Source organism: Meles meles, chromosome 13 (assembly GCF_922984935.1).
Source record: "Meles meles chromosome 13, mMelMel3.1 paternal haplotype, whole genome shotgun sequence".
Taxonomy (NCBI): domain Eukaryota; kingdom Metazoa; phylum Chordata; class Mammalia; order Carnivora; family Mustelidae; genus Meles; species Meles meles.
In genome coordinates this window covers 81,659,712-81,674,561 of record NC_060078.1, presented here as the reverse complement: position 1 = coordinate 81,674,561, position 14,850 = coordinate 81,659,712, and the positions used below count along the sequence as shown (strand labels likewise).

General features: G+C 45.0%; 1 protein-coding gene across 2 annotated transcripts in view; it reads left to right on the top strand.

Moving 5' to 3' along the window:
- The window catches only part of DHX32 (DEAH-box helicase 32 (putative)), a 50,504-nt gene that overhangs the window by 10,075 nt on the left and 25,579 nt on the right, over positions 1 to 14,850 (top strand). For both annotated transcript variants that reach the window (XM_046026977.1, XM_046026978.1), the window contains exon 2: positions 3,905 to 4,394. In XM_046026977.1, the coding sequence (XP_045882933.1) occupies positions 4,113 to 4,394 (282 nt within the window). In that variant the 5' untranslated portion in view covers positions 3,905 to 4,112. The remainder of the gene's footprint in view (positions 1 to 3,904; positions 4,395 to 14,850) is intronic.

Genomic DNA, 14,850 nt, shown 5'->3' with positions numbered 1-14,850 from the left:
TGCCCACTACCACTGGAGGTCAGATGTGGGATTTGAGGGCAAGAAAAAGTCAAGAATAATTTTAAATTTTTTGGTCTGAGCAATTGAAAGGAAGGAAGTCATTGACGTGGGAGGACCAGGTTTGTGGCTTCAGGGTAAATAGCAGGGGGTCAGTTTAGGACATGCTAAGTTTGAAATGCCTGCTGTATAGCCAAGTTGGACGTGACGAGTTAGTAGTGGAGCACAGGAGACTAAGTTCAGGAGCGAGGTGGACAGCACACGCAGGTGGGAGCCCTGCTTACGTGGATAGCGTCAGAGCCGTGACACCGCAGGAGCCACGAGGCCCCATGCCATCTCCGCGGAGTCCTCACGTTGTACATTTGAGAACTTGATAGGTGTGAAGAGTGTATTTTTAGTAAACAGAACATGGAGAAAAATGCAGAAGAGGACCATTGAACAGCGAAACCTAATCCAGAGTTTCTCAGGACAAATTTCACAATCTTGGTTTGCTTAATTCCTTGCCAACTTTACCTTTTCAGTGAACTGTGTTTCTAGAATTAACTGCACCAGAATTGCCATGACTGAGGATTGCAACGACTGAGACATAGCTCCTCTTACATCTGATTCTTTCCTGTTGAGGTGGTTTCATGTTACATTGGATCTGTATTGTTTTTCATAAATGCTTGTTTAAAAGTTGTAATAGACTCACTTCAAAGGGCAGTCCTTGACAAATTATGCAGTGTACAATTTATATGTAAGAAAGCTTTGGAAAGGAGCAAATACCAATCTTCCAGATCCTTGTAGAGGAATGTAGCTGATACTGCTAACAGAACAGGTTTTATTAAATTGGGATTTGAGGCGCATGTCACCTACCGTATTTGTTGTCCCTCCCTGGTACTACTAAATTTGCCAAAGGCCAAACCTTGGATCTCTTGTATGTATTTAATTACCTCTAAGAAAATACTGACATGGGTCACGCCAGTAGCCGAATAAATGCAGAAAGGCGTTGTCTATCATGAAAACTCCGCCGCTGCCCCCTCCAAATCTGGGTCTCAAACTACCAAGCAACAGAAAGTTCCTCTGAGTAGTGAACATAGATGGTCACGAACTTCATAGCGCTGCCCCTCAGGCTTGCTGGACTCAATAGAGAGCCCTTTGGGCTCAACCTTTACGAGTATTTCTGTCCAACAAGCCTAACTGGTTTCTAACATGCTGGGTAGGACAGCGGGTCAGAAAAGCAGAGAAGGGCCCCACCAGGTAAGCACGCTGACCACAGGGTCCATGGGTATGGAATCCCTGCAGAAATGCGGGGCTTCAGACCAGTCTGGCCTTTGATCCCTGGACACTTCCGGGAAGTCTGAGGACATCGTTCTGTTTGGGAAACTGACGTAATGGTGACCCGGAGTCACGAAGAGAAAGTTAGATTGTTTTAGTAGGCAGAGGTCTGGTTATCTGTTGCTGCCAAAACCAACACCCAGGAACGTAGTAGCTTCCAGAAGCCATGACCGTGGGTTCCCTTTCATGGTTCTCTGGCTTGACGGGGTGGCTGTGGGTGCTGCTTTTGCTGGGAGTTGTATTGGCCGGGCCTGTGTCATCTGGAGACTTGACCTGGCTATGACCATCTTCCGTGGCTTACTCACGTGGCATGTGTGTGCTTTCTGCCAGTGGAAGCCCAGCTTAGGTCTCTTCCCAGTGGCCTCTCCATGTGGCTTGGGCGTTTCACAGAATGACAGCTGGCTCCAGGAGGGGTGTTTCAGGCATGTGGATGCCTTGGAAGTGGTTCAGCGTCTCTTCACTGCATTCTTTTGATGGTAGTGATTCACAGGGCCAGCTCAGCGAAGGGGAGAGGAAGGAGACTCCACCTCTCAGGGGAGCAGTGGCAGAGCACTGGCGGCCATCTTTAATCCAGCGGAGCAGAGAAGTAGGTGATGGGGCCGTACTGTCTAGGTGTGGTGAGGGGGCCGGGTGACCCTTCCATCTCTGGAAAGATGACTGCCCGGAAAACTCAAGTCTTTCTTGTTGGTTCAAAGTGGTCGATACTTAATAAATAAGATTTTACTTTAATTACAAGATTGTTGACCCTCAGGGAGTATCATAAAACTAAGAGAAACATTTCAAAGGTGTTTATTTTGTAAAAATAGTAACTGTGTTTTTTTAGGTAAAACAGTTCAGAAATAGTACCTAGGGCAATCATTGATCATAATAACAGCAGTTTAATTTACATGTAGAATGAGAACTTCTAGAAGGGTTAAGGAACCCTTTTCCTCAGGAAAATTGAATTAAGGAATTCAATTTTCATTAAGGAAAATTGAATATAAAACCAAATGTTAGCTTCTCTTAAGCAGTGGAATTTTCTGATTCTTATATACTGTCTTAAAGTCACCTTGTTCTGTGATCCCAAGCCAGAGTGTTTCTTGGAGTTGCTCTGTAGAGCTGATCTCACCTGTAGGAGCAACAAAGAGCTGTGATGTTAGTCCATATTACATTTGTGTTATTATACCACTCTAATTTTGAAACAACTTTCAGAATGAATTTTGAAGAACTCTCCCTTTGAGGAGTTAAACATCCTTTCTCCCACCCTCTGGTTATTAATTTCTCCCTCTTTTGGCCTATTTGTGTGTGAGTTTGTAAAGTCTTGTTCCTGACCTCAGAGTACCTTATGTGTGTTATTAACCGAAGCTCTGAGGAGGCACCCAGCAAGTGTTCCTTGATTGTTTCAGTGTTTCCCTGGAGCCTGGCTTGAATAGTGAAGAAGCCTTTTTTATTACCTGCGTGAGGAGCTAGCCCTGGGAGCCCACTAACCATCTAAAGCAATAGATACGGTAAACGAGGTTCTGTAAAAAGAGTTATTTGACAATACCATGAGTTGTTACAAGTTACGGTTTGCTCTTTTTTCCTTGAGTTTCTCTGTATTTTTAGTTTTGACCTGGCTAATGTGAAAAGGGGTTTATTTCCGGCAATATTGATTGGATTTAAAAAAAAATCACGCAGGATTGAAAGATCACTTACCTGACATGTAGGGAATAAGTTACTGACCTCGTTTAAATTTGCCCTTGCTTGGGTAATTTCTTTTCTTCATTTAAAATATTTTCAGGGCACCTGGGTGGTTCAGTCAGTTAAGCATCTGCCTTCAACTCAGGTCATGATCTTGGGGTCCTGGAATCGAGTCCCATGTTGGGCTCCCTGCTCAGCGGGGAGTCTGTTTCTCCCTCTCCTTCTGCCCTCTCCCCGCAACTCATTCTCTTTCTCTCTCAAATAAATAGATAAATGAAATCTTTTAAAAAAAAATGTTTTCTTCTACTGCCACTTGAATCAGGTATTTTGGGATCAAGGTCCTAGAATCTCAAGAAATATGCTTGAGGCTTCGGCTTGATTAAACAAAGACTTTATAACACAAAACTAGCTATAGCCTCAGAGGAGAAAATAAATAAATAAATCCACTTCCCTCACCTGTCACTGTGGACTGGCATAAGCAAATCTAAATGAAGTTTTTAAAAATACTCTCCTTTAAGCTAGAGGATTTCTTAGTTAAAACAAAAGAGACTGTCTCGTAACCAGTGTTAGGGCAGGACGCACTGGTTCCCCCGGTAACAGGATCCGGCGTCTCTCTCATAGTGAGGCTAGAGACCACATGCTAGAGCCTCACAGCCACCACGTCCCCGGCTCGCTGTTAGGACCTGTGCTCGAGGTCAGGCCTAGAGCACCAGGTCCAGTGTGCGGCCGTCCCCAAGCCGGCCAGGAGAAGACAGCAGCTGACCACACTTGAAGAGCTAGCCTGGCTCCTCAAAGACGAAGCAGAAAGCACGGGCAGTAACCGGTTTGCAGGAAAAAAAAAACCAGTTAACGCTTTCATTTTGAATGCCTGTGCTTTTGCTTTTGGACGTCTTGTTTGGGTACCTGATTTTCCTTCTTTGTGCGTTTGCAGGGCGGTGTATGGACTGTCGTTGAACGTGCAGAAGAGCGCGTGCGGGCACCGTAGGTCACACAGCAGAGAGGCCCGGGTGCCGATGAGGGGAGCCCAGCTGGCTGAGACTCTGCACTGAAGTCTCGGCGATCGGGACGTCCCAGCGAGCGCTGCTGTCGGAGCACAGCGCCCGGAGGATGCCGGCTGCTTAAGCTCGCCCTCGGACAAGATGGAAGAGGCAGAACTGGAAAGCCCGAACTCCGCCTCCGAGAAACGCTATTTCCCCGAGTCCCTGGATTCCAGTGATGGGGATGAGGAGGGGATTTTGGCTTGTGAGGATTTGGAACTCAACCCTTTCGATGGATTGCCGTATTCATCACGTTATTACAAACTTCTAAAAGAGAGGGAAGATCTTCCAATATGGAAAGAAAAATACTCCTTTATGGAGAATCTGCTTCAGAATCAAATTGTGATCGTTTCAGGAGATGCTAAGTGCGGCAAGAGCTCTCAGGTGAGTAGCCGTTGGGAAATACCATTTGCTCGAGGCGTTGTACTTTCTCCTTACTTAAGTGCAATGTTGGAGCATAGCGTTCTGTTTTAATAATGTTATCTAAACCAAAAAAAAAAACCAAAAACCCAAAAACAAAAAAGAGCGTTAACAATTCAAGCACAACAGTTAAATTACCTGGTTTTATTTATTAAAGCCAGCTGATGACAGTTAATCACACCCGTGTGGATATCATGTTTAGTGTACCAGTACACTTTCTCTAGACTAGTAGATAAAAACCCATTCAAATTATTTCATGGCTCATATTCCATTTGAAAAGATGCGATGCCTGGCACAGATTTGGGGACTAGTTGTCATGTTTATGTGCCCAGCAGTCTGACGATGGAGGTGTTTGGTCATGCGTGCTTCTTGGTGAAGCTGGGTAAATTACAGAAATTCAACAGCACAGAAAATTGTTATTTTCCAGACTTTAAGAAATAAGTGAGTGCGCAAATATCATCCTGGCCCAAGGTCCTACATTTTGGGGTCCAGTATGGAGGATAGAATGAGGGTAGATGGTCAATGAAAACATATGGTCCAGGCTGTTCTTACACCTGAACTTCTAGATTGATTTTAGTATCTATATTTTGCTTTTAAATTCCAACGCAAGCAGTATTTTGATTACAAAATTCATGTATGGATTCTTGGAATGTAAGAATTAGAATAGACCATAAAGATACTCTGACAGAACGCCTTCATTTCTCAGATGATGAAACTGGCCCAGAGGGATTTGATAATTTGTCTCTTGTCACACGACTTCCTGAGCTGCGAGTACAAGAATACTTTCTACTGTGCATTGCCACTTTTCAGGTTGTTTGTCTTCTGAGGTTTACTTGTTCTAATTTGAAGAGACTAAGGATGGACAGTAGGTGTTTTTCTTTAACTTAGAGCTGCCCATGTGGAGGGTTTGCCATGAATTATAATTGTTACAGTGAGTTACTGTTACAACGAATGCTTTTGGTTTCTCAGCAAGAAGCTACTGTTGAAAACTGAATGGGTATAATATTCCTTCCTTTCTGTGGACAAACAGCAAGTTAAAACATTATTTGAAATTGTTGCTTTGCAATAATTCAGACTTAGGAAAAGTTGCAAAAGTAGGACAAAGATTTTCCATATGCTGTTCAACCAACTTTCTTAAACGTTAATATTTTACATGAGCTTCATCGTTCTCTCTTTCCATGCACACAAAGACATACAGGCGTGCACAGTGTTTATCCTGAACCCTTTAAAAGTTAATGATGGGATGTCCTTTGCCTCCAAATAGTTCAAATATTTACTAAAAAGAGGGCACAGCCACACATATCAAAGTTAGGAATGTAGAATTTACATTTCCTGATTACCTAATGTACAGACATTCGAATTTCATCACTTTTCCTACTAATGTCCTTTATAATACAAGTATTTTTCTGGTCTAGAACCCAATCCGGATTACATTGTGTGTAATTGCCACTTCTCTTTCCTCACCTCTCATCTGAAACAGCTGCTGTTTTTTTCTCGTCCTTCATGACCTTGACACTTCTGAAGAGTAACACTAGGTGTTTTGTACGACATCCCTTGGTTTGAGCCTGTCTGACGTTTCCTTAGGATTAGATTCCAGTTAACGTGTTTGTGGCAGGAAGGCCGCGCGGGTGCTGTGGTGTCCTCCTCCGTGCTTCCTGTCAGGAGGCCTAGTAAGATTTCTGCCCTGATGTTAATTATATTTGATAACTTGGTAAGGTTCTCGTACCCGCTGCCTACTTGAAGAAATAAGACACTATTTTTCTCAGAGGCTGTCTGTGTGTCCCTTCCCCAGACTCTACCCTCTTTCCTTTACAGAGTAACGTGTATTAATCATTTCTTGCTTTTCTTTATAGCTTCACCGTGTGTTTTGGTTAAAGACGCTGTTGTTTTAGTTAGCCAGTTTTTCACTATTGAATGAACATATTGTGTTCTTCTGAGACCAGCTTGTCTTGTACAGGTGTTACTGACAGACATAATAGTGACGCTCTAACTTGGGGCTCACCTAGGGGCCTTCCAAAACCCACTTGCTGCCTCCTCCCCCGACCCTGCCTCAGTTTTTAATCCAATAGGAGGGAGAGGAGGGCTCGCCGGGGTAACAGACCCATGGGTGATGCTAATGGTGGTGGTCTGGAAACCGTGGATGAGTCTGATGCTTTCCAGCTGGGCTTCCTTTGTTTTTCCTTTTTATGGCGTCCCATTGTGTGAATATACAGTTTATACATCCGTTCTCTCGGTGATGGGCCCTTGGGTTGCTTCCAGAGTTTGGCTATTCCAACAGCGCTGTGATGAGCATTTTGGGTTGTTGTTTCTTTTTTTTAAGTGGGCTCCATGCACAGCCTCGAGCCCAAAGCCAGGCTCGAGCTCACAACCCTGAGATCAAGACCTGAGCTGAGTTAAGACTCGGATGCTTAACCAACAGAGCTGCCCAGGTGTCCCATGATGAGCACTTTTATATAAGTCTCCTGTTAAATCTTGTCAAGAGTTTTTAAACAATGGAGTAAAAAAAATCAGTGTTTCACTATTAAAAACATGTAAAAAGATACGGGGAGATACTTCGAGACTGTGTAAAGTGCGCTTCTCAACATGCGTTTGCCTACTAGTTTTAGCATCCTTAGATCATTCTTCGACATGATTACGCTGGGGGTAACCAACCTGGTGATTTTTCTAATTCTGATGTTCCTTTTACATTTAATATTTGGAATTCTTCTGAAAAACCAAACTTCCTCTTTGTTATTTGTCTGTTCATATATTTCAATGTGAGCTCATGCATTCTTTCCTTATTCTATGGATTATAATCCATTACTAAGCCCATTTGTTTTGTTGCTCACACTGTCCCTGATGTGGTCTGTGGGCACCCGTTCAGGATGATTCCGTGTCTTTCCAACGTGTCCCGTGGTTCCTGAGCACGTCTTTGCTCTTTCCCCGTAAGACCTTAGAGGCTCCACCCATGTCTCTGTTCCAGTCTTAGAAATAGCCATTTTTCTCAAGGAGCCCTGGTTCGTTTTAGTGGAGAACTGTACTTAGAAACCAAGATGGGGACACTAAGTGGCATTGTCATTGGCTTGTTATTGCTTCCAGGCCCTGTCAGTTAACATAGCAGGGAAGTAAATATTGGGGGGGGGGGGTACGGGTACCCCCACTAGCCACCTCTAACTCTGCTTCTCTGTCTTTGGCTCTTTCTGTTTCTCCTTCTTATGTATTTCTCTCTCTTTCTCTCTCTCTCTCTCTCTCTCTATATATATATATATAAATAAATTATATATATATAATATTATATATATAAAACAAATAAAATATGTATTTTATACAAATATAAATATATAGAGATAGATATAAATATATATATTATAAAACAAATATATATATATTTGTTTTTATTTCTCTGTGCGTGTGTCTTAAAAACCACGAATTCATGCTGATGCCTCTGGTTCCAGCTCCACACCACAGGGTTCATTCTTTGTGCCTGTTTCCCATGTGTAACTCCCTTCTTTAACTGTAGGAAACCTGCCACTCATTATTTGCGATGGCTTGGCTTGTTCAGTCTTAGAATACGTGCTCATCATGTAGTTTCAGAATTGCTAACCTACACTTTTTTTTTTTTTAAAGATTTTATTTATTTATTTGACAGGCAGAGATCACAAGTAGTCAGAGAGGCAGGCAGAGAGAGAGGAGGAAGCAGGCTCCCTGCTGAGCAGAGAGCCCAATGTGGGGCTCGATCCCAGGACCCTGAGATCATGACCTGAGCCGAAGGCAGAGGCTTTAACCCCTGAGCCACCCAGGCGCCCCTCCCTGAGTTTTCTTTTAGAACTTGTGATCTTTAAGGGCAAGAATTATCATACATTTATAAGATGTTATAACTGGCAATGCTTTCTCCTGTCATCTTTGACTTCTCAACCATTTTCACAAATAATGCTTGTTTTCTGTTAGTTGGGAAGTCAGTGTGTATCTACAGGGTGGCAGAAATCAAAATAGTCCTCAAATGATGGGGAAATGGGCCAGTTCTTAACTAATTTAAATATTGGGAGCGTTGGTTGTTTTCTCGATTCTGGAAGCAACCTGGTTGTTTTTTACAGAGCTTCCCAGACTGTCTTGTTCCTCAGAGTTCAAGCCTTTCAAACAAAAGTTTGTCTTTAGACCCAAGCCTTCTAAAGAGGACCACAGACATTTTGTAGGATCCTAAAAATTTCTTCTCTCTTTGGTCCAGCTGGCATTTTGTGCCTGCCCTGGGGAAAATGGGACACCTTTCATATATTTATAGAGCCTTTTCCTATTGCCTTTTTTGGGAGCAGCTTTATAAGAAAAAAAAAAGCCTGAAAGAGAATGAAATATTTTTAGAGCTGTCTGTTTTATTTGCTTCTCCTTCTCCAGCTTTTGTCTGGAAATTTCCCAGGAGATGGAGGGGTTAGGGCATTGGCTAAGCGCGCTGCACTTGAGAGGCACCTAAAGAAAGCAGCTGTACGGGTTAGAAACCTGCACCCTATTAACTGAGTAAACGTGCCAGCCGTGTTTCCTGCTGCTGGATTCTACCCGTGTTCCCTCCATGTCAAGATACGCACAAATTTTGATAGCCAGGGCCGTGGGACATGAAATTCAGAAGGGGACCCACTCCTCAGTAACGTAGCCTGACCTAGGACTTCCCCTGGGGTGGCCTCAGGAGCGTGCTCAGGCGCAGGCACTGTGCACGGTGTTTTGTGAGGAGTCAGACCTCTGGGTCAATCGGGTCCTGGATGCTTCTTTCAATCTTTGGATTCTGTGGTTCTGGCACTGGAATAAGAGTGAGAGACCAGAGCCTCAGCACTGGCTGCAGCCCCCGTCGTTCTAGAAAACAGAAGAGGAACCAGGCTGGCACGGACAGAGGAGTGGTGGAAAACGAGGACTTGGGGGCCTTTGGGACTCGGACGTGTTAACAGGCGTAGCCTCGTGTCTCACAGACGACTTTTTGTCTCGCTTCACTTGTGCACCTGTCCACTCAGTGAGCTGAGACCGTCGGTGGCGGTGGGTGCGAGGACAGGGAGTTCTGCACGGATGTAACCCACGTGGCTGTCCTCTGGCCCCAGGGGCAGCCGTGGGCCCACACCCCGCCGCCATGGCTGCTCTCCCGGATCAGGCCCCCCCGAGAGCCCCAGGTCCCCGCGCTCTCAGGCCCAGTCCCCGGCCTCTGGGCCTGCTGCCCGGAGAATGGAGCATCTTTGCTTCACTTTGAATTCGTACAAGTTGTAGAACTCTAGCCCCTAATTAAAGTTGATGAAGTCTTGATGTAGATCAGATTCTGGTTCCTCAGAGGACTCCTCTTACCGCCTCTCATGCTGCACACGGGCCAGCGTCCTGGTGATCTGCTGTCCGGCAGCAGATAAGAGCCGGGGCCGCACGGTCTCGCGGTGCACTCTCACACTGATTGCCTTGCACACCCCACAGGCAGCCGAGCTGGGCTTTGGGACAGCAGAGTGGCGTGCTTCAGGCTTTAACACACTTGGCACGACACACAGTCCAGGAAATGGCATTTAAAAAATGGGTTGAGGGAGGGGCGCCTGGATGGCTCAGTCAGTTAAGCATCTGCCTTTGGCCCAGGTCATGATCTCAGGGTCTTGGGATCAAGCTCCCGTCAGGCTCCCTGCTCAGCGAAGAGCCGCTTCTCCCTCTCCTTCTGCCTGGCCCCCCACTCATGCTCGCTCGCTCACTCTCTCAAATAAATAAATAAAATCATTTTTTTAAAAAGAAGAAAAAATGGGTTGAAGGAGTTTGAAACAATTGTAAGGTGAGTTCCAAATGAAAATATTTGCAGTTGTGATTTCTAATAGGGAGAGTTTCTAGACCAAACGTACAAATTCGGGGGTTGTCTATTGCCCAGACACCTGATAAATATGTAAGTAGGTTTATTTTTCTCTTGAGTCAAAAGAGCAGTTTCTGCTCTTCCCTAAGCAGCCCGAGGTGACCTCTGAAAATGGTTCGCTGTCCATTTGACCCAGAAAACCTTACGAAATCATGCAAATCAAGAGGTTCAAATCTTCGCTTTCACTTGAGAACACACACGAGGCTGCCCAGGCCGTCAAGGGTATGCAGATCTGAAAAGCCACCAGGTATCTGAAGGACGTCACTTTGCAGGAGCGGTGCGTCCCTGCAGTGGTGGGAGTTGGTCAGTGTGCCCAGGCCAGACAGTGGGGCTGTGCACAGGGTCAGGGGCCCCAGAAGAGTGTTGAATTTTTTACGTGCTTAGAAATGCAGAGTCATGCTGAACATAAGGGTTGAGATGTCAGTTCTCTGGTCATTGAGCGCATGCAGGCAAACAGAGCCCCCCGAGAAGTAGCCCAGAACTTACAGGACTCATGGTCGTGTCAACCCACACGTGAGCTCTCCCTGCCACGCTGAGCAATCCTGCCCAAAGACGACTGGATTTTCCCTAAACCAGAAGAGGAGGTTGCACAGAAGAAAAAGCTATCCCAGAGGAAACTGAAGAAACAAAAACTTACAGCCCAGGAGTAAATTCTGCTGAGAATAAATGCAAAAAAAAAAAAAGCTTGTTTCCCATTTTGTTCACCAGATTGTACAGCTTTTGCTACGTTCTTTTTTTTTTTTTAAGATTTTATTTATTTATTTATTTAATTTTTTTTTGGATGCAGACAGAGCTCAAGTGGGGGGAGCAGGAGAGGAAGAAGCAGCCTCCCTGCTGAGCAGGGAGCCTAATGCAGGGCTCTATCCCAGGACCCTGGGATCATGACCTGAGCCTAAGGCAGACGCTTAACCAGCTGAGCCACCCAGGCGCCCTATTGGCTAAGTTCTGAAGTGTTGTTTAAGGCACAAAGTGGTCTAGAATTCAGTGTCTCTCTCTGGGAAGAGTAAAGCCAAATGAATTAGAGAAAGATGTAGGTATTTAAGCTCTCCAGGTTCTTGTAGTTCCAAGGTTCTCCGGAGCGGGCCGTGGCTTGTGCTCTGCTCTCCTTGGCTGTGTCAGCAGACGTCCCCCCCGTTAAGCACAGTAGGCGTGCGGCCAGTCTTTCCCTGGTTACTCTAACAGATAACAATTTAGAAGAGCTCTAAGTGAAATAATTTGCTCAGTTGTGGAAGGGGGCAAAAAAGGGCAGTGAGGACTGTTGGATTGTTAGATTTATTGCACTGCCGGGCCTATATGATATTTATGCTGTTGTAAATGCAGCGAAATAGTCTAATCGTGCAGCATTTGTCCCTGTGAGTAGATAGAAGAAAAGAAATGCGGCCAAATCCCAGTCAGTAGCTTGGGCACGTGGCCCGTAATTGTTCGAATCACGTCGCGTTCCAGACTGAAAGCCCGCGGGCCTGGATGGCAGAACACAGACTGTGCGCAGTATTCTCAGGTGTTGTGGGCAAACTGGGTGCCCTGATTTCAGCAGCAGCTGGACGTCTGTAAAGCGTCACGGTGTTGTGTCCGCACCGCCGTTAGGCTGGAGAGTGCGATTAGAAGTGCTGGCGGCCGAGTCTCGAGGCTTCCGCTGATGGTCAGAAGCGCCTGGACACCTGCCGCCTGGCGGGAATCACACCGGACAAGCCGCCGGCGGGTGTGGACCAGTTCGGGCTGGGCCGCCCACGGGCAGGAGGACTCGGGCAAGGCACTCATATAGAGTGCGGCCGCCGTGCCTTCCAGAGATTTCCTCCGGCTCTGAAATCCCGTGACTCCTACGCCCGCCTGGAGCTCCGGCCCCTCCTTGCTCCCGCCTGCTTGTCAGCTGCTCTCAGGCTCGCTGCCCCTCGGCCTGCTCCCTGCGCAGACCCGCCTGACACCGTCCTCACCGCCCGAGGCCCAAGGTCGTCTCTCTCCCCTCCTAGCGCCTCACTCCCCACAAAAGCACCTTCTGCTGTTTAGCTTCATTTATTTTATTTTATTTTCCAATTTTCGGGGCGCCTGGGTGGCTCAGTGGATTAAGCCGCTGCCTTCGGCTCAGGTCATGGTCTCAGGGTCCTGGGATCGAGCCCTGCATCGGGCTCTCTGCTCTGCAGGGAGCCTGCTTCCTCCTCTCTCTCTGTCAAATAAATAAAAGAATCTTCAAAAAAAAAAAAATTATTTTCCAATTTTCTATTCTTGATGGTGATACCGTCGCCCTACTATTAGTGAGAAATCGTAGAATATTCGTTTCTTCTTACGCATCTAACTCTGCGCGTGAGTACTGGCTCATGCTGCCTTTGCAGTTAATGTCCCTTGGTTTTATTACTTCTAAGTTCCGAGTCCAAGCTTTTCCCTTTTCTTCCTTGGATGATTATTATGATATCCTTAACCTTCCATCCACCCAAATATTTATTATCCCTGTTATTTGTCAGGTCCTCTGTTACGTATCGGGGAAATATGAACCGTACACAGCCACAGCTTAAGGACTCTCCAGTCTAGTGGGGAGACAAAAATTCAAACAAATGCTTCCGTTTAATTTAATTTAATTTAATTTAATGTATTTATTTTTATTTTTTGTTTTATTTTTTTATTTATTCATTTGAGAGATGCAGAGACAGAGATGGAGAGAGCAAGCACAAGCAGGGGGAGAGGCAGAGGGAGAGGGAGAAGCAGACTCCCCGCTGAGCTGGGAGCCTGACATGGGGCTCCATCCCAGGACCTGGAGATCACGACCTGAGCTGAAGGCAGAGACGCCGCTTAACCATCTGAGCCACCCAGGCGCCCCTAATGTATTTATTTTTATTTGAGAATCAGAGTGCGAGAGAGAGAGAGAGCATGAGCAGGGTGGGCGGCAGAGGGAGAAGCAGACTCCCCACTGAGCAGGGAACCTGACTCGGGGCTTGATCCCAAGACTCTGGGGTCATGACCTGAGCCGAAGGCAGATGCTTCACCTCCTGAGCCGCCCAGGTGCCCCTCAAACAAACAGTTTTAATATGGTTTTCACAAGAATGATATTTAAAGTCTCAGCTAGACACCTAGAGAGTGGACCCTGATATGAAGGGAATCAGGTTAAAAAGGAAGGGTTTGGCAGGAATTAAAAAATTAGTTGCTAGAAAATGAGGGAGGCAGGAAATTTTATGTGAAAAAATACAGGATTATATACTCGAATATTGTATATTATTAGATATAAACAATATATATAGTAGTATATAGTATTAGAGCATACTCTGATATTAAATGCTCAAAGTATTTTTGAAAGTATAAGGAATTTGTTCATCCATCAAATATATATTGAGTAAAATTGCTTGAGATTATTTGGTGACTGAGATGGATCTCTGGTCTCCCAGAGCTCCTGGTCTAGCGGGGTGGGCGGACCCCAGGAACAGACCAGCAGCTGCAGGAAGGGTGATCCGTGTATGGCCACTGGCTAGTGCCCTGTGGGATCGCAGTAGGCCTTGTGGAGCAAATGTCCCAGAGCTTAGACTTGAAGGGTAACTCATCCCCTCCACCCATTTTACAGAGAAGAAACTGAAGCTTAGAGAATTTGTGATTTACAAATAACAAAGTAGTTGGGGCATGTGGCTGGCTCAGTCAGAAGAGCATGCAACTCTTGATCTTGGGGTCATGAGTTCGAGCCCTACATTGTGTGAAGAGATTACTAAACAAACAAATAAAAAACGAAGTAGTAGCAAGCCAGGCTGCTGGAGGTCTGGACTTTGGTCCCTGGAGTGCCTTGTCGTTTCCTGCTGTGCCCTGATTCCACGTTTCCTGGGTGCAGTACCCTAAACCTTCATCTTTCACAGAACAAAGTGGGTGCTGAATAAATGAATTACTGATTAGTTTTCAACCTGTTAACAAGGCTGACACCTGTCTTAAAATGAAGGAACTACATTTGCACTATTAATCATTGGGGATTAGCATTCTATAGCAGTAATGTTTTGGAGTTATGATTTGTGGTTGTGTTTATTCTTCAAATTACGGTGAGAATTAAAATCTAAGAATTCTATGATGGGTGTACTAAATAGCAAATCTCAAAATAATTAAACATGTTAAAACTTTTAAGTACCTTAGATCTATTTAAAAACGCTCTTGGGATGATTTATTTTCAAGACACATGTAACAGAGCATGGCTTACTGACAGAACCCAGGGTTACAGCATGCAGATGAAACAAGTACTTTCCACTCCCCTCATTCTTACACAAATAAACTTAACAAAGCCAATTGCTCTATAGTACATTTTCAGTAAAAGGATTTTTTAATATAAATGACTCAACAGCAGCCTTGGAATTGACTCTTTCCAAATATGGATGGATTGGTTGACTAGCTCAGTGAGCCTGTTTTACATTGTGTTTAGATGATGAATGCCGGTGTGTTTGAGCTTCTATTACCGGGAAGTGAGTAGGCTTATCCAGTTATTTTGTTATGATCATTTGGGTTTAAATGTGCATGCTTTAATTTGGAATCACTATTTTTCATTGAGAGGCTTAATATTTACATTGCTTAAAACAAAGTAGTTGATACCAGAAGCCGTATTTTTTTTTAGATCTTACTTAAATTCAACTTAGT